This window comes from Pantherophis guttatus, chromosome 7 (genome assembly GCF_059756535.1).
Source record: "Pantherophis guttatus breed Tessera chromosome 7, ASM5975653v1, whole genome shotgun sequence".
Lineage (NCBI taxonomy): Eukaryota > Metazoa > Chordata > Lepidosauria > Squamata > Colubridae > Pantherophis > Pantherophis guttatus.
This window is the reverse complement of record NC_142069.1, coordinates 2886973-2910885: the sequence shown is the minus strand read 5'-3', so window position 1 is coordinate 2910885 and position 23913 is coordinate 2886973. Positions and strand designations below refer to the sequence as shown.

The window sequence follows — 23913 nt, the reverse complement described above, 5'->3', positions numbered from 1 at the left end:
GAGAGAAGGAAGGAAGGAAGAAGAATGGAAGGAGAGAGGAGAGGAGAAGGAGAGAGAGATGGAAGGAAGAAGAATGGAAGGAGAGAGGAGAGGAGAAGAGAAGAGAAGAGAAGGAAAGAGAGATGGAAGGAAGAAGAATGAAAGGAGAGAGAAGAGGAGAAGGAGAGAGAGATGGAAGGAAGAAGAATGAAAGGAGAGAGGAGAGGAGAAGGAGAGAGAGATGGAAGGAAGAAGAATGGAAGGAGAGAGGAGAGGAGAGGAGAAGAGAAGGAAAGAGAAATGGAAGGAAGAAGAATGAAAGGAGAGAGGAGAGGAGAAGGAGAGAGAGATGGAAGGAAGAAGAATGGAAGGAGAGAGGAGAGGAGAGGAGAAGAGAAGGAAAGAGAAATGGAAGGAAGAAGAATGAAAGGAGAGAGGAGAGGAGAAGGAGAGAGAGAAGGAAGGAAGAAGAATGGAAGGAGAGAGGAGAGGAGAAGAGAAGGAGAGAGAGATGGAAGGAAGAAGAATGAAAGGAGAGAGGAGAGGAGAAGGAGAGAGAAGGAAGGAAGAAGAATGGAAGGAGAGAGGAGAGGAGAAGAGAAGAGAAGGAGAGAGAGATGGAAGGAAGAAGAATGAAAGGAGAGAGGAGAGGAGAAGGAGAGAGAGATGGAAGGAAGAAGAATGGAAGGAGAGAGGAGAGGAGAGGAGAAGGAGAGAAAGATGGAAGGAAGAAGAATGGAAGGAGAGGAGAGGAGAAGGAGAGAGATGGAAGGAAGAAGAATGGAAGGAGAGAGGAGAAGAGAGGAGAAGAGAAGGAAAGAGATGGAAGGAAGAAGAATGAAAGGAGAGAGGAGATGAGAAGGAGAGAGAGATGGAAGGAAGAAGAATGGAAAGAGAGGAGAGGAGAGGAGAAGGAGAGAAAGATGGAAGGAAGAAGAATGGAAGGAGAGGAGAGAAGAGGAGAAGAAGAGAGAGATGGAAGGAAGATGAATGGAAGGAAAGAAGAGAAGAGAAGAGAAGAGAAGGAAGGAAGGAAGAAGAATGGAAGGAGAGAGGAGAGGAGATGAAGAAAAATAGGAAGGAAAAAAATGATATCCAATATTCTTCTCAGAGCTTAGAAGTACACATAACGTCTCTCTCTAATATAACATCATATTGCTTTTCTTTCTATAATCCATCCTGTCTAATAATCCAAACTATAAATTACATATTTGGCTCCCCCCACTTTTTTTCATAAAAAGCTCATCTGAAACTGGCTAACATCCGAAGGTAGATTTAAAAAAAAAAAAAAAACAATTCACAGGCCTGGTCTATCAGGTTCTTGAAGCAACAGAGACAATCAAATCAATTTTAAGTTTCGACGACACAATATTCGTCGTGAATCCTTTGCAAAGGGAATACTAGAGCCTTGATGAAAAGATGGCGCACACTTTAAAGGGTTTGCCCGTAGATAAAAGCACTGATTTATTATCTGTGCTTCGAACTATCCCTTACTACAGGTCGTAGTAATCCCTTACTACAGGTCGTAGTAATCACCATGGAGACTGAAATGTCCGCTGCAAAGCGAGAAGCTAGTTGCACCAATTTGACGTGCTGTTTTGCAATGGCTGTTCACTGAACGGCCATTGAGTGAGTGAACAGCCACAGTCGTTGAGTGAAGCACACGGTCATTAAGCAGATCCAGCTTCCCCCGTTGACTTTGCTTGTTGGAAGGCGGCTAGGAAGGTTACAAATTATGACCCTCGAATGCGGCAACCATCGTAAATTCAGGCGCTTGGCAAGCGGTACGTATTTACGACGGTGGCGGCGTCCCAAGGTCATGTGACCTGCCGTTTGGGACCATCTGACAAAAGGGCAGGATTCACTTAATGACCGTCTTGCTTAGCAACGGAAATGCTGGTTGCAATTGTGATTGGAATTTCAGGACTATCCTGTACCGCTTTTCATTTTTTTACCCTTTTGTTTTTCTCTTCTTTTTTTCCCCCTAGCTTCATCCAACCACAAATTTCTCATTTCTTAACGTCCTTTCAACCCTTTCCCTCTTGACTTTTTTTGCGATTCGGTGTCGATTCGTTTTCTCTGAATAGCCAAACCAAGATACACATTTTTCACGGCGGTTACTCCAAGTCTCAGCCCCATTCAGCTCTTTGTGTTACCACGTATGCTTCTGGAGAATTCATTCATTTCCTTTCTGCCCATTTTCCACTTCCCTATCACCGAGTAACCACAGGGTTACAATCTTTCCACTTCTTGCAACAGGAATTCATTCGCAACCTAACCACATCCTTTCTACCGGTATTCGCACCTTAAAATTTCCTAATCAATTGCCTCATCTTTAGTAAACATTCTGAAGAACAGGCGGTCCTCGACTTATGACCACAATCGAGCCCAAAATCCATGTTGCGTCGTGAGAAATTCGCAAAGTGACTTTTGCCCTATTTTACGACTCTTCTTGCCACGTTTGTTAAGCGAATTGCTACAATTGTTAAGTTAATAACACGGTTATTAAGTGATTTTGACTTTCCCCGCAAAAGAGGATCGCATGACCATGGCACACAGCAACCGTCATATATGTTGTGTCATATATATTGCGAAGCATATGAATTTGTGTGTGTGTGTGTGTGTGTGTGTGTGTGTGTGTGTGTGTGTGTGTGTGTTTTTCCTCTAGCCAGGTTTTCCCTACGTAACCAAGGTTTTTCTGCAGCCCTAGCTCAGTAGAATCACATCCACTGAATTCTGGGCTTTTTTCTTTTCTGGTAGCCAGCAAATTCTTCCTGCTAGGTGGGAGACTTATATAGATCTATTTCTAGCTTGTGTGCTTTCATCAGTAAGCTGATGTATATATATATGTATGTATTTCTCTTTAGCCAGGTTCTACCTATGTAAACCAAGATATTATGCAGCCCTAATTCAGTGAAATCACAATTCACTAGTTTATACCATAATATCTTGGTTTACGTAGGTAGAACCTGGCTAAAGAGAAATACACATAAAACCTACGAAAAAGAAAGAAAAACAAATATTGTACCTTTACAGGGAGGATACATGAGATGAGGGTATGGCTAACTGATGAGGCCTTATGAGGCCGAAATAGATCTATCGGCAGCAAAGGGTCTGCTGGCTGCCAGAAGAAAAAAAGCCCAGAAACTAGTGAATTGTGATTTCACTGAACTAGGGCTGCATAATATCTTGGTTTACGTAGGTAGAACCTGGCTAAAGAGAAATACACATAAAACCTACGAAAAAGAAAGAAAAATAGACAGATAGATAGATAGATAGATAGATAGATAGATAGATAGATAGATAGATAGATAGATAGATAGATAGATAGATAGATCGATCTGGATGGATACAGATGATAGATATAAATGATAGATAGATAGATAGATAGATAGATAGATAGATAGATAGATAGATAGATAGATAGATAGATAGATCGATCTGGATGGATACAGATGATAGATATAAATGATAGATAGATAGATAGATAGATAGATAGATAGATAGATAGATAGATAGATAGATAGATAGACAGATATAGATAATTATATAGAGATAGATAATAAATAGATAGATAGATAGATACCGGTTACGAAGCATCTGAATTTTGATCATGTGACTGTGGAGATGCTGCAATGTTCATAAGTGTCAAAAATGGTCATAAGTCCCTTTTTTCAGTCCCGTTGTAACTTCGAATGGTCACTAAACAAACTGTTGTAAATCAAGGACTACCTGTACACAAATTCGTTTTTTCACCATACTCAATTATTTTTTCCATTAACTACCTTAGTCTGGCAGATCTAGACAGTGTACTAAAAAAGCACAGACATCACCCTGCCAACAAAGGTGCGTATAGTCAAGGCTCTGGTTTTCCCAGTTGCAATGGACGGCTGTGAAAGTTGGACCATAAGGAAGGCTGAGCGCCAAAGAATTGGGGCTTTTGAACTCTGGTGCTGGAGGAGACTCCTGCGAGTCCCTTGGACTGCAAGGCCATCCAACTGGTCAGTCCTAGAGGAGATCAACCCTGGCTGCCCTTTAGAAGGCCAGATCCTGAAGAGGAAACTCAAACACTTTGGCCACCTAATGAGAAGGAAGGACTCACTGGAGAAGAGCCTGATGCTGGGAAAGACTGAGGGCAAAAGAAGAAGGAGACGGCAGAGAAGGAGGTGGCTGGATGGAGTCACTGAAGCAGTCGGCGTGAGCTTCAATGGATTCCAGAGGATGGTAGAGGTACAGGAAGGCCTGGAGGAATGTTGTCCATGGGGTCGCGATGGGTCGGACATGACTTTGCAACTAACAACAACTACTACCTTAGTCTGGGATATGTCGATTTTCAGACAAACACCCTTTGCTTCCTGCAATATGTCTAATATTTACTGCAGATTGTTGGGTTCTCAGCCAACACTTCCCTCCATACAAAAGCTACACACATTCATACCCCAGACATGATTGCAAGCTTTTCTTATCCGTGACAAATGGCGCCTAAAAAATGCACACGTTGTCCTTGACTTACAACAGCGACCGTTTGAAAATATAAAATGAAATAAAAATAAAATATGACATAACGGCCGAACATCGTCTAGAAAGTTACCAGACTGAGAAAGTTGCTTTTAGCTAATGCTTTCCTTGTTTATGCTGTCTCAGCACTAATTCTGCGATCGTATATATAAATAAAAATAATAGGGATTCATTGTCAAGCTGTCAAGAGCGCATTCAACAAAAGGGTGGATCTGGTGTGTGTTAGCAACCAAATTGTGGTGGCTTGTGTATCCAATGACAGGTGGGGGCAGAGCCCTGTGTAGCTTGGCAGGGCCGGGAGGATGCTGGGTGAGTAATTGTGAAGTTACCTGGGCTCACCCAAACTTTCCTTTCTCGTCAGCCAAGCGCAGGCTCCGAAAATACTTGATTCTAAAAAGAAGAATTCTGCATCAAGAACGTCTGGGATTTTTTTTTTTTTAAAAAAAGAAAGCGTGTTTGTTTATATAGGTTAGAAATGAATCACTACCGACAGACAGTCCTCAAGTTAGGATATAGAATGGAGCCTCCCGTACAACTGTCGTAACTTGCGACGGTTGTAAATCAGGTCACCGCCACCAGCACCCAACTTGATTTTAAATTTTTTTTTTTTTGCAGTGGTCGTTAAACAAATCAGTGGTTGTTAAGCAAACTCCTGGTTTGCTGTGGGCTGGTTTGGGCAAAACCCAGAAGGAAGTGATAGCTTTTGGCCAAATTATCTTAGGACGCAGCAACAGTCATAAGTACGAATCAGTTGCCCAGCATCTGAAATCTGATCACACCATCATGGGGATGCTACAAAGGGTCGTAACTGTGAAAAACGGTCATAAGTCACTGCTCTTCAAGCCTTTACAGCTAGTGACCGCTTTTTAAAGCTTCCACGCTCTTCCAAGGCTAAACCCTGGTTTACACTACTGATGACAACTGACACTACTGTTGAAATAACAACTCTGCAGGTATTAGTTAATTTCCCTACTCAAAGAATAGTCAACAGGTAAGTAGAAATAGAAAAGTCTCAAAAATCCCAAGCAAATTCAGAAATTTTCAGGTTGTAGGATGAAACCAGCCACTGAGGTATCTCAAAAAACACACACTGGATCCCTAAGACTTAGGACAAAATTATCTATCTATCTATCTATCTATCTATCTATCTATCTATCTATCTATCTATCTATCTATCTATCTATCTATCTATCTATCCATCCATCCATGCATCTATCTACCCATCTATCCATTTATCCATCCATTTATCCATCTATCCATGCATCCATGCATCCATCCATCCATCCATGTATTTATCCATCCATCCATTTATCTACATCTATCCAAACTATCCATTTGTCTACTCAACCTATCTACCTACCTACCTACCCCCATCCATCTACTCTTTCTTTCTCTCTCTCTCCATCCATCCAAACTATCCATTTATCTACTCAACCTATCAACCTACCTACCTATCCCCATCCATCCACTCTATCAATCTTCTGTCTCTCTCTCTCTCTCACACACACACACACACACATATCCAATCTATCCATTCATCTACTCAACCAACCTACCTACCTATCCATCCAACATACCTATCTATTCATTTATGTATCCATCCATTCTATCTATCCTATCTATCCATTTTATAGAAGCTAACCTATATATCCATCTATCCACTCAACCTATCTATCCATCTGTCCCCTTAACCAACTATCTACTTGTCTATCTACCTATCTATTTAACCAATATACCTACCTAACCTTCCATTTACCTATCCTCTTATATGGCCACTCATCTTGTAAAATGGAACTCTGGGCAGCTCACAACAGTAGGAAAACCAAACCCCTGACCGTCAGCCTGCACCTGGAAAGAAGCTGGGAGCCTATGGAGCTCATGCAACAGTGGTTTACCTGGGCAAACAGGTGAGGGGGCAGCCCTGGCAAGCTGTTATATTCTGGCCCAGTTATGAACTTTAAATGGTCTTTAAGCGGTCTTGAGGACACGAAGAGGGAAGTTTTGGAGCAAACATGGGGTCTATATTGAATCTGCCTCTCCATCTAACCCAGGGGTCTCCAACCTTGGCAACGTTAAGCCTGGAGGACTTCAACTCCCAGAATTCCCCAGCCAGAATTCCCCTCCCAGAATTCCCCTCCCAGAATTCTGGGAGTTGAAGTCCTCCAAGCTTAACATTGCCAAGGTTGGAGACCCCTGATCTCATCCGCCAAAAGATATGCCCTCCATCGCAATTCCACTGAAAGCTGAAACTATGCACACCCAACAGACTGCAGCCAGGTCTACGTTATCAGCTAGAAAATAATCGGCAGGGAGCAGAGAGTTTACACATTTAATGAGGTTACACAAAGTGTTAATCTCCAGTTGAGCTGAGAAAGAAAGAAAGAAAGAAAGAAAGAAAGAAAGAAAGAAAGAAAGAAAGAAAGAAAGAGAAAGAAAGAAAGAAAGAAAGAAAGAAAGAAAGAAAGAAAGAAAGAAAGAAAGAAAGAAAGAAAGAAAGAGAGAGAGAGAGTGTGAGAGAGAGAGAGAGTGTGAGAGAGAGAGGGAGGGAGAGAGAGGGGGGAAAGAAAGAAAGAAAGAAAGAAAGAAAGAAAGAAAGAAAGAAAGAAAGAAAGAAAGAAAGAAAGAAAGAAAGAAAGAAAAAGAAAGAAAGAGAGGTTTTTTTTAAAAAAATTTGATTTATATGCCGCCCTTCTCTGGAGACTCAGGGCGGCTTACAATGTGCTCAGCAATAGCCTTCATCCTTTTGTATATTTATACAAAGTCAGCTTATTGCCCCCACAATCCGGGTCCTCAATATACCTACCTTAGAAAGGATGGAAGGCTGAGTCAACCTTGAGCCTTGGCGAGATTCGAACCCTGCAGTAATTGCAGGCAGCTGGTCTTAATAACCAGTTTAATAACAGGGTGCCTTAGACCACTGTACTACCAAGGCTCTTAGATTGAGAGAGAGAGGGAGAGGGGGGGGAAGAAAGAAAGAAAGAAAGAAAGAAAGAAAGAAAGAAAGAAAGAAAGAAAGAAAGAAAGAAAGAAAGAAAGAGAGATTGAGAGAGGGAAAGAAAGAAAGAAAGAAAGAAAGAAAGAAAGGAAGGAAGGAAGGAAGGAAGGAAGGAAGGAAGGAAGAGAGAGAGATTGAGAGAGAAAGGGAGAGAGAGGGGGGAAGAAAGAAAGAAAGAAAGAAAGAAAGAAAGAAAGAAAGAGAGAGAGAGAGAGAGATTGAGAGAGAAAGGGAGAGAGGGGGGAAAGAAAGAAAGAAAGAAAGAAAGAAAGAAAGAAAGAAAGAAAGAAAGAAAGAAAGAAAGAAAGAAGGGCCAAGAGAAAACAGCTGCTAATTAGTCCCCTAAATTTCTAACAAAAACACCTGTGGCGAGGGCAGGACTTCAAAGACCTTCCCCCCAAAAGGCTAATGGGATTAGGGCCAGCATACCTCCAGAGGGATACGGCTCCACCGGCCGCTTAATTGAGTAAGCCAGGGTTAAGTTAGCCGGGAGAAAACATGCCACATGCAACCCATTTATTTCACAGTGGATCAGATCTGCTGGATAAAGAGAGAGGAAGGGAGAATGCTAATAAAAGACGTCATTATTTCTCTTATTTTCTGAGAGTTGATGAGCGGGCCGGTTTGGTCTGGTTGGGAAGGCACTAGGCTAGATGGTGAGTTCTAGTTTCGCCATAGGATGAAAGCCAGCTGGGTGACTTTGGGCCAATCACTAGGAAAATGTGAGTTCTAGTTTTGCCTTAGGAAAGCCAGCTGGGTGACTTTGGGCCAATCACTAGGAAAATGTGAGTTCTAGTTTCGCCTTGGGAAAGCCAGCTGGGTGACTTTGGGCCAATCACTAGGAGATGGTGAGTTCTAGTTCCATTTTAGGAAAGCCAGCTGGGTGACTTTGGGCCAATCACTAGGAAAATGTGAGTTCTAGTTTTGCCTTAGGAAAGCCAGCTGGGTGACTTTGGGCCAATCACTAGGAGATGGTGAGTTCTAGTTCCATTTTAGGAAAGCCAGCTGGGTGACTTTGGGCCAATCACTAGGAAAATGTGAGTTCTAGTTTCGCCTTGGGAAAGCCAGCTGGGTGACTTTGGGCCAATCATTAGGAAAATGTGAGTTCTAGTTTCGCCTTAGGAAAGCCAGCTGGGTGACTTTGGGCCAATCACTAGGAAAATGTGAGTTCTAGTTCCGCCTTGGGAAAGCCAGCTGGGTGACTTTGGGGCAATCACCAGGAGATAGTGAGTTCTAGTTCCGCCATAAGATGAAAGCCAGCTGGGTGACTTTGGGCCAATCACCAGGAGATGGTGAGTTCTAGTTCCGCCATAAGATGAAAGCCAGCTGGGTGACTTTGGGCCAATCACTAGGAAAATGTGAGTTCTAGTTCCATCTTAGGAAAGCAAGTTGGGTGACTAGGCCAATCACTAGGAGATGGTGAATTCTAGTCCTGCGTTAGGCTTGGAAGCTGGCTGAGCGACTTTGAGCACAGTCCCTCTCTCTCAGCCCTACCCACCTCACAGGGTTGTTGTTATGGGGAAACTAGGAGAGGAAAGGAGCAATTAGGTATCTTCGCTGCCTTGAGTTGTTTATAAAAATAATAAAGGTGGGATTTAAAAGCATCTAAAATGAAAAATAAAACCCATAAATCCAGCCAGCCGAACGTGAGAGGGAAATGCAAATTATTTTACCCGAGGACCGGAAGAACTTGAAATGCTAACCTTCCCCCAACTTGACTTTTGAGTGCTAAAGAGTGGGGTTTGTTCAGCTATTAAAGCTGTTCAGCGGGGTTCTGTTTTAATCTGGTTTCCTTAAATACAAGTGTGGCATTTATCAGGAACTCTGTTTACACCGAGTTCCTGCTGTTCAAAGTACACATTATTTAATCTCCTTTACAGCCGGTACAGACTGCCCCGAGAACCGTAAATATGTTTATCTGAGTACATTTTTCTGGAGAGCTTTTTAAAAAAAAAATGTACGGCAGATTTTTGTCGGCAATCTTCTGTGCAAACCCATTTTCGTAGACTTAAGCCCTCTGAAGTTAAGCAGACAAATTAATTGCTGCTTTTTTTTCTTTTTTCTTTTTCTTTCTTTCTTTCTTTCTTTCTTTCTTTCTTTCTTTCTTTCTTTCTTTCTTTCTTTCTTTCTTTCTTTCTTTCTTCCTTCCTTCCTTCCTTCCTTCCTTCCTTCCTTCCTTTCTTCTTTCTTTCTTTTTGCAAGATGGCAACTATGCTAAAACTTTGACCTTGGCACGGTCTCTCTCTCTCTCTCTCTCTCTTCTTCCTTTCTTTCTTTCTTCCTTCCTTCCTTTCTTCTTTCTTTCTTTTTACAAGATGGCAACTATGCTAAAACTTTGACCTTGGCACGGTCTCTCTCTCTCTCTCTCTCTTCTTCCTTTCTTTCTTTCTTCCTTCCTTCCTTTCTTCTTTCTTTCTTTTTACAAGATGGCAACTATGCTAAAACTTTGACCTTGGCACGGTCTCTCTCTCTCTCTCTCTTCTTCCTTCCTTTCTTTCTTCTTTATTTCTGTTTGCAAATGGCAACTATGCTAAAACTTTGACCTTGGCACGGTCTCTCTCTCTCTCCCTCTCTTCTTCCTTTCTTTCTTTCTTCCTTCCTTTCTTTCTTCTTTCTTTCTGTTTGCAAGATGGCAACTATGCTAAAACTTTAACCTCGGCCCGGTCTCTTTCTCTCTCTCTCCTTCCTTTCTTTCTTTCTTTCTTCCTTTCTTTCTTCTTTCTTTCTTTTTGCAAGATGGCAACTATGCTAAAACTTTGACCTTGGCCCGGTCTCTCTCTCTCTCTCTGCCCAACCCCACCTCAAAGGGTTGTCGTGGGAAAAAGGAGGAGGAGGAAGTGCGTTGGATATACTCACTGCCTTGAGTTATTTGTAAAAATAATAAAAGCGGGATACTGGTCATCCTTGACTTACAACCATTTATTTAGTGACCGTTCGAGGTTACAACGGCACAGAAAAAAAATAATTTATGACCGTTTTTCCACACTTACGACCGTTGCGGCATTTCCCCCCCCCACCCGTGGTCACACGATCAAAATTTGGAGGCTTGGCCACTGGTTCATATTTATGACGGTTGCATTGTCCCCTTCAGACAAGCAAAGTTCGGGGGGGGGGGAGGGAAGATTTGCTTAACAACCGTGTTACTACCGTAACAAAGGCAATGGATTCACTTAACAGCCGTGGCAAGAAAGGTCGTAAAACGGACCAAAGCTCACTGGACAAATGGTCTCGCTTAGTAGTGGAAGCTTGGGGCTCATTTGCGGTCGTAAGTCGAGGATCGCCTATGCAAATAAATAGAATTTTTAAAAAAGGTACAACTGGCTTCAGCCAGTGGTGACAAGACAAAAAAAATAAATAAATAAAAAGAGATTTGAAAAGGGCTCAGTAGTGAAGTTGGGGCAGGCCCAGGAAAGGGCAGGTAAGGTAAGAGGTAAGGTGTTGATTTAGGAGAGGCGGAGGTTTGGCGCAGAAAACTGACATTTTTAGGGAGTGCCACAGCAGCAAGCTTGAAGACAGGCCTGGCGTGAGAGAGGAAAAAGGCGGCTTTGGCTGGCATTGATAAGCAGCATCAATTCGCCAAGATGGGTATCTCCCCCAGGTGAAATAAAACAACCATGGATCCTTCTGATCAAGGAGAATATTTGTAGCTCGGGGGGTGAAATAAGGGATCCGTGGGGCTCTCTTGAGTTGGTGGTTTTCTCGTGGATGTTTCGTGACCCAAATAGGTAACATCATCAGTGCTAGAAGGGAGAGGGGTTTTGCAGGGAGGAGGAGGTGGAGGTGGAGATGGAGAAGGAAGAGGAGGAGGAGGAAGAGGACCGTGGGGTCCTTGGTGCTCTCTCAGCTTGGTTGTTCCTTGCAGACATTTCATGACCCAACTAGGTAACACCATCCATGCTAGAAGGGTTTGGGAGGAAGAGAGGACTGTGGGGGTCCTTGGTGTTCTCTGAGCTTGGCGGTTTTCTTGCAGACGTTTTGTGACCCAACTAGGGAACATCATCAGTGCTAGAAGGGAGGGGGGTTTGCAGAGGGAGAAAGAGGAGGAGAAGGGGAAGAAGGAGGAATGGGGGGGAAGAAGGAGGAGGAGGAGGAGGAGGAGGAGGAGGAGGAGGAGGAGGAGGAGGAGGAGGAGGAGGAGGAGGAGGAGGAGGAGGAGGAGGAAGAGAAGAAATGTGGGGCCTTTGGCACTCTCTGAGCTTGGTGGCTTTCTTGCAGACGTTTCATGACCCAACAAGGTAACATCATCAGTACTGGAAGGGAGTGGGGTTTGCAGAGTGGAATAGAAAGGTGGGGGGAGGAGGAGGAGGAGGAGGAGGAGAACGATGTGGAATCCTTGATGCTCTCTGAGCTGGGTGGTTTTCTTGCAGGCGTTTCATGACCCAACTAGGTAACATCATCAGGGCTCAAGGGAGTGGGTTTGTGGAAGGGGAAAAGGGGGCGAGGAGGAGAAGGAGGACTGTATGGTCCTTGGTGCTCTTGAGTTTGGCTACTTGATTGCAGATGTTTCATGACCCAACTAGGGAACATCATCAGAGCTAGGGGTTGGGAGAGGAGGAGGAGGAGGAGGACAACAACAACAACAACAACAACAACAACAACAACAACGGGGTCCTTGGTGCTCTGCAAGCTTGGTGTCAAGTTTCCCAAAGATGCCCTAATTAATTCATGAGCCATGATCCAAACTTCAAAGGAAATATAGTCATTTATTAGGAGCAACATTCCGGCAATACTGGGATGCAGTTAGGACTGATCCCGCGTAGATTTACGTTCCCCTATGACCCTGTCTCTCCCCTCCTCTCTGGTCATGTCATAAATCACATTCTCCAATTAATCACTTTGGCTGGCTGTGAAACCTAACACCCTCCTTCCGATTGCGGTCAGGAAGAATGTATGGCATTCACTTCAGTTCTCCCTCCCTCCTGCTCACGGCAACTTGAAAGCTTTGCAAGTTGACATTTGGTTTTCTGGCAGACGTTTCGTGACCCAACTAAAGAACATCATCAGTGCTGGAAGAGAGTGGGGTTTGTGGAGAGGAGGAGGAGGAGGAGGAGGAGGAGGAGGAGGAGGACGACGACGACGACGACCGTGGGGTCTTTGGTGCTCCATAAGCTTGGTTTTCTGGCAGACGTTTCATGACCCAACTAGAGAACATCATCAGTGCTGGAAGAGAGTGGGGTTTGTGGAGAGGAGGAGGAGGAGGAGGACGAGGATGAGGAGGAGGAGGAGGAGGACGACGACCGTGGGGTCTTTGGTGCTCCATAAGCTTGGTTTTCTGGCAGACGTTTCATGACCCAACTAGAGAACATCATCAGTGCTGGAAGAGAGTGGGGTTTGTGGAGAGGAGGAGGAGGAAAACGACTGTGGGGTCTTTGGTGCTCCATAAGCTTGGTTTTCTGGCAGACGTTTCATGACCCAACTAGAGAACATCATCAGTGCTGGAAGAGAGTGGGGTTTGTGGAGAGGAGGAGGAGGAGAACGACTGTGGGGTCTTTGGTGCTCCATAAGCTTGGTTTTCTGGCAGACGTTTCATGATCCAACCTAAGTAGCATCCTCAGTGCTAGAAGAGAGAGGGGGTTGCAGGAAGGGGGCAGAAGGAGGAGGCCAACCACTCTGGAGTCCTTGGCACTGTCTGAGCTTGGTTCTTTTCTTGCAGGCATTTCATGAGCCAACTAGTTAACATCATCAGTGCTTTGGGGGGTGCGGGGGTTGGAGGAGGAGGATTGCGTGGAGTCCTTAATGCTCTCTGAGCTTAAACGGTTTTCTTGCAGACATTTTATCACCCAAACCACATGACATCACGAGTGCTGGTCAACTGGCAGATCAGAACTGATGGTGTTGGGTAATAATGTCTGCAAGAAAAGCACCAAGCTCAGAGAGCCCCAAGGACTCCTCATTTATCCTTCAAACGAGGGTAACGATGATCGTGGGATACGTACAATTCCAGGAGAGAAATTCAATGATGCTTCCTATCAAACCTCAAACTCTCCTTTCAGATTTTACTTCCTGTGGTCTGAAGCCACCTAACCCGAAACCCTAGACCAGGGAAAGCAGAAATCTCTTCCTAGGAAATTTATATTTTTGAAAGTTCGGAAGAAATCATCAGTGGCCAGATGATTCAATAATAATTGGGAACTGACTTTCTAAGAAATAGACTGCGCTCTAAAACGACAACATCAACAAACTTTTAGGTATTAGGCATACAACTTCCCCGAAGAACTGTGTCTCGTTTTCAAAGTTTATTTTCTTACAAGGTCTTCTGTCTTACAAGAAGTAGAAGCAATATAATGTTATGGGTTTTTTTTTAAAAAAATGGAAGAATCCCATCTTTTTCAAAGCCAGACAGAAGGCTGTCCCTGACCTAAATCCCTCTTAAGAACCAAGCGCTCAGTGGATTCAAATCTCACAATATTTACTTTTTTGTATATTGCCAAGGATATGCAGACTTACATATAGGGAAAGGACGAGGGCTGTGCGCAGATAACAGAAGAACAGAGCCGGAAGGGACCTTGGAGGTCTTCTAGTCCAACCCCCTGCTCAGGCAGGAACTCCTATATACCATTTCAGACAAATGGTTGTCCAATCTCTTCTTAAAAACCTCCAGTGATGGGGAAGGAAAGAAGGAGGGAGGGAGGGAGGAAGGAAAGAAGGAAAGAAGGAAGGAGAGAAAAGGGGAAGGGAGGAGCAAAAGGGAAGGGAGGGAGGAAGAAAGGAAGGAAGGAAAAAGAAAGAAGGAAGGAGAGAAAAGGGGAAGGGAGGAGCAAAAGGGAAGGGAGGGAGAAAGGAAGGAAAGAAGGAAGGAAGGAAAAAGAATTGCAGAATAACAGAGTCGGAAGGGACCTTGGAGGTCTTCTAGTCCAACCCCCTACTCAGGCACTAGCCCTATACTAGTGATGGCTAACCTTTTTGCCATCGCGTGCCAGGAGAGGGGGGGCGGGGGAGGGTCGCGCGTGCACATGCCCACATGCATGCGTGTACAAACCCCCCACCCCCGCTCCTGGCACATGATGGCCTGGTAGGCCCGTTTTTCTTTCTTCCCTGGTTCCAGATCCTCTCTATGCATCTGGAAAGACTGAAAACAGCCTTTCCCACTCCCTTGGAGGCCCTCCAAAGGCCTGAAAGGGCCCATTTCCCGACTCCCGGTGGGACAGGAAGTGACGTTTTTTGCTGTCCCCAGCCTCCAGAGCCTCTCTCGGAGTCTCTAGGAGCCTCTGGAGGCTGGGGACAGCAAAAAACATTACTTCCTGTCTCACCGGGAGTCGGGAAATGGGCCCTTTCAGCCTCCGTAGGGCCTCCAAAGGAGTGGGAAAGGCTGTTTTCGCCCTTCCCAGATAAATAGAGAGGATCTGGAGCCAGGGAAGAAAGAAAAACAGACCTTCCCCACCCCACCCCCAGGCCCTCCAGAGGCAGGAAACAGCCTGTTTCCCTACTTCTGGTGGGCCCAGAAGGCCCGAAAATCAGCTGGCTGGCACACGCATGCGCCCCAGAGCTGAGCTGGCGTGCCCACTAATATGGCTCCACGTGCCATAGGTTCGCCATCACTGCCCTATACCATTTCAGACAAATGGTTGTCCAATCTCTTCTTAAAAACCTCCAGGGTTGGAGCATTCACAACTCCTGGTGGCAAGCAGTTGTGGGGGCCAGATCTGGCCCGTGAGGTACTTAGATTTGGCCCATGGGGCCGCCCTGGAAACAGTGAAGGACTGGTCCGCGGTGCTTCTGCCAGCGAAAGCGGGCTCCCGAGCTCCATTTTCAGCCGCCACGGCCTCCCCGCTGGCAGAGTGCTCGGGCCGCCACAGGCGCCCCCGACAGGAGTGACGACGAGCTGGCCACGCCCACCCTGGCCTCCTGTCAAATACAACCCTGATGTGTCCCTCAATGAAATCGAGTTTGACACCCCTGGACTAGACAGTCACTTATCTGAAACGGTAGAGGTCCGTGAGGGCGAACCTATGGCACACGTGCCACTGGTGGCACACAAGAGCCATATCGATGGGCACACGAGCTCAGCTCTGCTGCACATGCGCACGCCAGTCAGCTGATTTTTGAGCCTTCGGGGCCCATTGGAAAGTCGGCAAACAGGCCGTTTCCGGCCTCCGGAAGGCCTCTGGGAGGGGGTGCGGAAGGCAGTTTTTGCCCTCCCCAGGCTCCTAGAAAGGCTCTGGAGCCTGGGGAGGGTGAAAAAATGGGCCTACCAGGCCCACTGTGCCATCACGTCAAAAGCGGGGGAAACGCAGGGAGGGGTCACGCACACATGCGTGGGGGCGGGGCGCATAGAATTATGGGTATGGGCACGTGTGTGGCCAACCCCCCCCACTCCCCTCACTTTTGGCACAGGTATATGTTCTCCTGCTTGAGCAGGGGGCTGGACTAGAAGACCTCCAAGGCCCCTTCCGGCTCTGTTCTCCTTATTCCAGTTCAGTTTGCATTCAGGGGTCGACTAGAGATTGAGGAGACAGATTAAAAGAATCCTGGCTTTTGTCTTGTCCGATGGGTCAGGAGCAAGACGAAAACGAGACCGCGAACTTCTTCCCGCTTGGACTCAAAAAGCCGCTGCGTTTTTAATGGGCAGTAAATTCAGGGTAAAATATTTTAATTACCTTCAGATCGAAGCTACAAATACTGACTGCGTCATCGTCTTTCTCCCTCCGCTTCCTTTTCTGCAAGAAGAGAGGAAAAAGAAAACAGCCATTATGCAAGACGCTTCAATATCTACGGATGGGATCTGGTTTGCTACGTGGGCCATTTCGTCGTAAAAAGAAAAACCCAACCTCAAAACTCTCTTTAAAAAAAAAAAAAGAGTGTTATAAACCAGCGGGATGAATGTCATTCTTGCCACGAACATCATTCTGACTTGACATGTAAATGATAGGTTTCAAAAATGTCCTTTTACTTGTGTAAGTGATGAAAAGGGTTTATGAAAAGAAAAGAAAAAAGAAAAGAAAGAAAATGAAGGCAAGGGGCATATATTAATATAACCCTGACACCTGGAATTATTTCAAGAATGTACTTAATGCAATAAGATACCTACCGGCTGGGGCTCCTGAACTCACAATTATATTTATTATTATTATTATAAAAGAAAAAGATTTTTTTTTTTCCGTGGGCGATGGGGGAATTGTCAGCCTCTCTTCCTGTTAGTTCCTACCCACCAATAAAACTTGTAATTATCTTTTCATCTTATCACTTCTTGCAAGTGAAGCTGCCCTCCGGGAGAGCAAGTTTCCACTGTCCAGAAGGATATAATTTTCTGTCCTACCTTTCTGGATAAAGTTCTTATAATACAAAGAGGTTCCCTCTTATTTATTTCTTTATTTTGAATTTTATTTTTTTAGACATAAAACATAAAATACATCTTTTTAGAGCAAGGATTTGATCAGGTATAAAATAGGTACAATTACTCACATTCCCTCAACCAATTTTGTTCCAAATTTTATCCATTTACATCTTAAAAAAAAAAAAAAGGATATAATTTTCTGTCCTACCTTTCTGGATAAAGTTCTTATGATACAAAGAGGTTCCCTCTTATTTATTTCTTTATTTTGAATTTTATTTTTTTAGACATAAAACATAAAATACATCTTTTTAGAGCAAGGATTTGATCCGGTATAAAATAGGTACAATTACTCACATTCCCTCAACCAATTTTGTTCCAAATTTTATCCATTTACATCTTAAAAAAAAAAAAAAGGATATAATTTTCTGTCCTACCTTTCTGGATAAAGTTCTTATTATACAAAGAGGTTCCCTCTTATTTATTTCTTTATTTGCATCCTACCTTTATTATTTTTACAAATAACTCAAAGTGGGGAACGAATCTAATGCAAAGTCTCCTCCATTTTCCACATAACAACAGCCCTGTGAGGTAGGCTGGGCTGAGAGAGAGAGAGAGTGAGAGAGAGTGAGTGAGTGAGAGAGAGAGAGTGAGAGAAAGAGAGAGTGAGTGAGTGAGAGAGAGTGAGTGAGTGAGAGAGAGAGAGAGTGAGTGAGAGAAAGAGAGAGACTGAGAGTGAGAGAGAGAGAGTGAGAGTGAGTGAGAGAAAGAGAGAGAGTGAGAGTGAGAGAGAGAGAGTGAGAGTGAGTGAGAGAGTGAGTGAGAGAAAGAGAGTGATAGTAAGTGAGAGAGAGAGTGAGAGTGAGTGAGAGAGAGAGAGTGATAGTGAGTGAGAGAGAGAGAGAGAGTGAGTGAGAGAAAGAGAGTGAGAGTGAGAGTGAGAGAGTGAGAGTGAGAGAGAGTGAGTGAGTGAGTGAGTGAGAGTGAGAGAGAGAGAGAGAGAGAGAGAGAGAGAGAGAGAGAGAGAGAGAGAGAGAGAGAGAGAGAGAGAGAGAGAGAGAGGAGGGAGCGACTGGCCCAAAATCTTCCTAAATTCTATGCAAGGTCTCTGTACCGCTGCACAGGTAATCCTCGACTTACGACCATAATTGAGCCCCAGAATTTCTGTTGTGAGCTTTTTAAAAGTAATGCAACGGTATGATCTTAGCTACTGCCCTGCTTTGATCCTGTGATCAAAGAATTTATTCCTAATCTACTGCCATACCCTGGAAAAAGAAGAAATTTAGAAATTATTCTTTTTTTCAGAAGTTTTTAAGGGGGAAAAAAATGGACACCCATTTGTCCTTTGAAAGTCTTCTTCTCCTCCAAGGTCCCTTCCGACTCTTCTATTCAGAATCTCTCTCGTCCTGTCCTATTTGTCAGGAAGAAGAAGCAGGAAAGCACAGAGAAATAAAAAATACAGGTAGTCCTCGACTTACAATAGTTCATTTAATGACTGTTTGAAGTTACAGCGGCACTGGAAAAAATGACCATTTTTCACACTTACGTCTAAAATATAGTATATATAAAATTAAAAGATGCTTGCTCCTGGGGAAGAAAGCTATGGCAAATCTAGACAGCGTATTAAAAAAGCAGAGACATCACCCTGCCAACAAAAGTGTGTATAGTCAAGGCTCTGGTTTCCCCAGTTGCAATGGATGGATGGCTGTGAAAGTTGGACCCTAAGGAAGGCTGAGCGCCAAAGAATGGAGGCCTTTGAACTCTGGTGCTGGAGAAGACTCCTGCGGGTCCCTTGGACTGCAAGGCCATCCAACCGGTCAATCCTAGAGGAGATCAACCCTGACTGCTCTTTGGAAGGCCAGATCCTGAAGAGGAAACTCAAACCCTTTGGCCACCTAAGGAGAAGGAAGGACTCCCTGGAGAAGAGCCTAATGCTGGGAAAGATTGAGGGCAAAAGAAGAAGGGGACGGCAGAGAACGAGGTGGCTGGATGGAGCCACTGAAGAAGTCGGCGTGAGCTTCAATGGACTCCAGAGGATGGTAGAGGACAGGAAGGCCTGGAGGAACATGGTCCATGGGGTCGCGATGGGTCGGACACGACTTTACAACTAACAACAACATACACACACATATAGATATATACAGTACAGATATACATATATCAGTGGTGAAATGTAAAATTTGTTACTACCGGTTCTGCGGGCGTGCCTTGGGGGGGGGGGGTAATGTGATGGGGTGGGTGTGGCCATTTTTTTTTTTTTTACTTTTAAAACCATTTTTTCTACAACCTCTTCGCCAAAGAAGTTGTAAAAAAAATGCTTTCAAAAGGCTCTGACGATCCCAGCTGAGTTGCCTGATCGTCAGAGGCTTTTTTTTCTTTTAAATGCCTCTGCCGATCAAGCAACTCAGCTTGGATCATCAGAGGCTTTTAAAATCATTTTTTCTACAACCTCTTCAGAGGTGTTTAATGCTTTTAAAAGCCTCTGACGATCCCAGATGAGCTGCGCAATCATCAGAGGTTTTTTGTTTTTTTTTACTTTTAAAAGCATTTTTTTTTGGCCGAAGAGGTTGTAGAAAAAATGCTTTTAAATTTTTTTTTTAAAAAAAGCCTCTGATGATTTCATGGCTCAGCTGGGCATGGGGGGGGGGGTGCAGGGATTTTTGCTACCGGTTCTCCGAACCACCCGCCTTCATCGCTACCAGATCGGGCGATCCGGTCCAAACCGGGAGCATTTCACCCCTGACATATATAGAGGTGGTATTCAGCCGGTTCGGGAAAACTGATAGCGGCGACTGTGACCTCCTAGCTATGTTCCCACCGTAGGTGACTATGTTCTGCATTATATAAAATCCCTGCCATTCAGCTTTGCTCTCCCCCGTTCCAATTCCAGACTTGAAAGGAAGTTCAAGAGTTTGTTTTTGCCAGACTGGCTAGACCTGTTTCACGGGGCTTGCCTCGACAGGACCCTTAATCCTTTTCGGCACGGAGTGCTGAGGTTCCTACCTACAACCGAACGCCGGACGGCAAAGCCAGCTGGCTCTCCCTGGCCTCTGCGCTAAATCGGATACAGAAAATGAGAAAACCACCGACACGCGAAGTCACAGGAGGCCCAGCCGTCCAATTCTCCCAAGATCCGCTCGCATGGAAAAATGTATTTAATGCAGAATACGGTCTAGGAGAAACCAGAAAAAAAAAAGGAAAGAAAAAAAAAAAAAGCCGTCGGTATTATCGAGAGCTCAGTAAAAGTGACGAAAAGCAGTAACTGTTATTATAGGGGGGGAAAATATAAATTCCCCCCCCCTTCTTTCTGTAAAATGGCTCTCCATGAGGATGAGGTCAGCAGGCATCTTCTATAAAGCATGAAGACGTCTTTGGCAGAAGTTCAGAGTTGTTGTGTTTTTTTTAACTTCATATTATTTCTAACAATATATCTGTCGTTCCTCTTTATTTATTTTTTTTTAAAAAAGGCCCTTTGAAATCGCAGACGTTATTAATGAATGGATGTTTTTTCTGGCCCACCCACTCGGGCAGATTCTGGGTGGCTTGATCCAAATACACAATTAAAATAGTTGCAGACACAACAGCGCAAGCAAAGCCGGGCAAGACGGCAAGTGAGGCGTTAACAGTTCAAGGGAACGTCTCCAGGTAGTCCACGACATGCGACCACAATTCAGCCCAAACGGTCTGTCGCTAAGCGAGACACTTGCTAAGTGAGTTTTGCCCCGTTTTATCCCGCTTCACGGCCGCCGCCGTTAAGTGAATTGCTGCAGTCGTTAAGTGAGTTAACCCGGTTGTAAAGTGAATCTGGTATGCTGGTCAGAAGGTCACAAAAGGGGGGGTCACGTGACGCCCCCAGGACACTGTAACCGTCGTAAGTTATGAGTCAGTTGTCAAGCGTCTGAATTTGGATCATGTCACCATGGGGATGCTGCAAACGGTCGAAAGTGGGAAAAACAGTCGTAAGTCACTTTTTTCAGTGCCGTCGTAACTTCGAACGGTCGCTACATGAATGGTTGTAAGTTCAGGACTACTGTAGTGGTGATAAGACAGGCAAAGCATTCACATTTCTCTTATTGTGTCTGTGGGTCAATCCATGCCTGGGGGGGGCGGCTTTTGGAGACACCCCAGGATGGGAGCGGGGGGGGGGTGCAGGCTTCCTTGCAATCCACAGCTCCCTCTGGGCCTCCTCCTCCTCACCAGCCAAGTGGCAGGCAGTTCCACGAGTCAAGCAAGGAGGAGGAGTGATTGCCGATGCTCCCTGTTAGTTTCCGGCAAGCAAAATCATTGGGGAAGCTGGAAGGATGTCAAAAATTGCTCTCGCTCCCAATTGTCAGGTCCGAAAGACCAGGTCCACCCGTGAAGATCCAATTAAATTGATTTATTGCCAAACAGCCCATGCACAGCAATATTCTCAAGTAACGGTCAGCACCTGCTTGCAATTATTATTATTATTTATTTTTATTATTATTAGATAAGGGTCAGCGGAATTCAAGGGAGGTTGAGACTTAAATCTGCTTGTGGCTACGTAGGGATTCTGGACCGGTCCCTCTTTTAACTCCGCCCTCCCGGATTCTGCCGCTTTTTCCCCTGCAGCCGGCAAGGCACAATGGGGGAGCGACTGTTCGCTGCTTGGGAACCAAGGTCGAAATTTGAAACCTCTTAACGATGTAGGAGGTGAAGGAAGGAGGAGGGAACGACTTTGATGTTTTCTGCTGAAGCAGGCCTGGCTGGGGAGGGGGCCATGCCAGCGGTCGACAGGTGAGCTCTCTTCCACCCTGGAGAGAGGAGGCCTTTGGGAGTATGCTGGGATGGGATGCAGAGGGTTTTCCTCATGGTCCATGGCTCCCTTTTCCCCCCTGCCCTTAGCAAAGTGATGGCAGTTCCCGGGGGGGGGGAGGAGGAGGAATGATTTCCGAGTTCCTGCTAACCTCCCACAAGCAATACTAATGGGGAAGCCAGCAGGAAATCAGAAATTTACAACTCCATGCCTCCCTTTGTTCCTCTTCCCCTTAGCAAAGTGATAGGCAGTTCCAGGGATCAGAGGAGGAGGAGGAGGAGGAGGAGGAGGAGGAGGAAGAATGATTTCCAAGCTCCTGCTAGCCTCCCACAAGCAACGCCAATGGGGAAGCCAGCAGGAAATCAGAAATTTACAACTCCATGCCTCCCTTTGTTCCTCTTCCTCTTAGCAAAGTGATGGGCAGTTCCAGGGGTCAGAGGAGGAGGAGGAGGAGGAGGAGGAGGAATGATTTCCAAGCTCCTGCTAGCCTCCCACAAGCAACGCCAATGGGGAAGCCAGCAGGAAATCAGAAATTTACAACTCCATGCCTCCCTTTGTTCCTCTTCCCCTTAGCAAAGTGATAGGCAGTTCCAGGGGTCAGAGGAGGAGGAGGAGGAGGAGGAGGAGGAGGAGGAGGAGGAGGAGGAGGAGGAGGAGGAGGAGGAGGAGGAGGAGGAGGAGGAGGAGGAGGAGGAGGAGGAGGAGGAGGAGGAGGGGGAAGAATGATTTCCAAGCTCCTGCTAGCCTCCCACAAGCAACACCGCCCTGAGTCCTACTTGGAGAAGGGCGGTATAGAAATAGGAACAAACAAACAAACAAACAAACAAACAAACAAACAAACAAACACCAATGGGGAAGCCAGCAGGAAATCAGAAATTTACAACTCGCACTGCTTTTCTCTCCATCTGTGGTCATTCTGTTTCTGTTTAGCTAACTTAATGTCTCTGGAAGGCTGACCCAGTGAGTCATGAGTTGTCCAGTGCCCATCGTATTTAAAAATACAGTTAAGCATTTATACCGCACAAGTGCTTTGACCTTCTACTCGCCTTTTCTACTGAAATGAGCTTAAAATAGCCCCCTTAACCATATGCCTTAGTAATATAATGAACTCCAGGCTGAGATTAAGAGTAAACCGAATAATTCCCAAGAAAAGATCTTAAAAGGGCAGAAACAGCCTAATTCCAAGAATTATTAATCCCTTTTAATGTGTGGGATACTGAACAGGCATTTCTCTCTTTAGAGATGCATGTCAAGACCAGAATGACGAGGTTTCTAGTTAACCCAAGCACTTCTATTCTCCTCACCTTGAGTTTAATTTGCTTCTTCTACAGTATGTAGAGATTCTCAGTCCTCCAGGTCATGGCTGTTTTCTCAAAAGAGAAAACCAGAAAGTCCAGTTGCCTCCTGAAAAAGCACCTTTGGGACAAGCGTGACCTGGAGGACTGAGAATCTCTACAGACTTTTAGCTATATAATTTGGGATGAAGACCCTTTGAATGGTGTGGGATCAGGAATGGATTTCCAGAGGAGAAAAAAAATTGCAGACTACAAGAACCATTTGCACCACTCGGGTGATCCTGAAGACACAGAGAAACCTCCAAGTGCTTCAATGACCCTCTAGGTAAAGGTAAAGATTCCCCTCGCACATATGTGCTAGTCATTCCTGACTCTAGGGGGCGGTGCTCATCTCCGTTTCAAAGCCGAGGAGCCAGCGCTGTCCGAAGACGTCTCCGTGGTCATGTGACCGGCATGACTCAACGCCAAAGGCGCACGGAACGCTGTTCCCTTCCCACCAAAGGTGGTCCCTATTTTTCTACTTGCATTTTTTTAACGTGCTTTCGAACTGCTAGGTTGGCAGAAGCTGGGACAAGGAACGGGAGCTCACCCCGTTACGCGGCACTCGGGATTCAAACCACTGAACTGCCAACCTTCCAATCGACAAGTTCAGCATCTTCAGCATCAGGTTCGCCTGATTCGCCAATTGCGTCCCTTTCTAGACCGGGACTCATTACGCAGTCACTCAAGCCCTCATTTCCCGACTTGACTACTGCAATGCTCTCTACATGGGGCTCCCCTTGAAGTGCACCCGGAAGCTCCAACTGGTCCAGAATGCGGCTGCGCGAGTAATTATGGGAGCAACATGGCGCTCACATGTAACACCTCTTCTACGCGAGCTGCACTGGCTTCCAGTGGCCTTCCGAGTGTGCTTCAAGGTGTTGGTTCTTACCTTGAAAGTGCTCCATGCCTTAGGACCTGAGTACTTACGAGACCACCTGCTGCAACCGATAACCTCCCACCAACCAATACGCTCTCACAGAGTAGGCCTACTCATAGTACCATCATTAAAACATGTCGTCTAGTAGTTCCAAGGGAG

General features: G+C 45.3%; 1 protein-coding gene across 1 annotated transcript in view; it reads right to left on the bottom strand.

The window, feature by feature from the left end:
• Positions 1-23913, bottom strand: part of NET1 (neuroepithelial cell transforming 1) — a 94966-nt gene that overhangs the window by 37544 nt on the left and 33509 nt on the right. The window contains exon 3 of the mRNA XM_087874400.1: positions 16090-16149. Within this exon, the coding sequence (XP_087730526.1) occupies positions 16090-16149 (60 nt within the window). The remainder of the gene's footprint in view (positions 1-16089; positions 16150-23913) is intronic.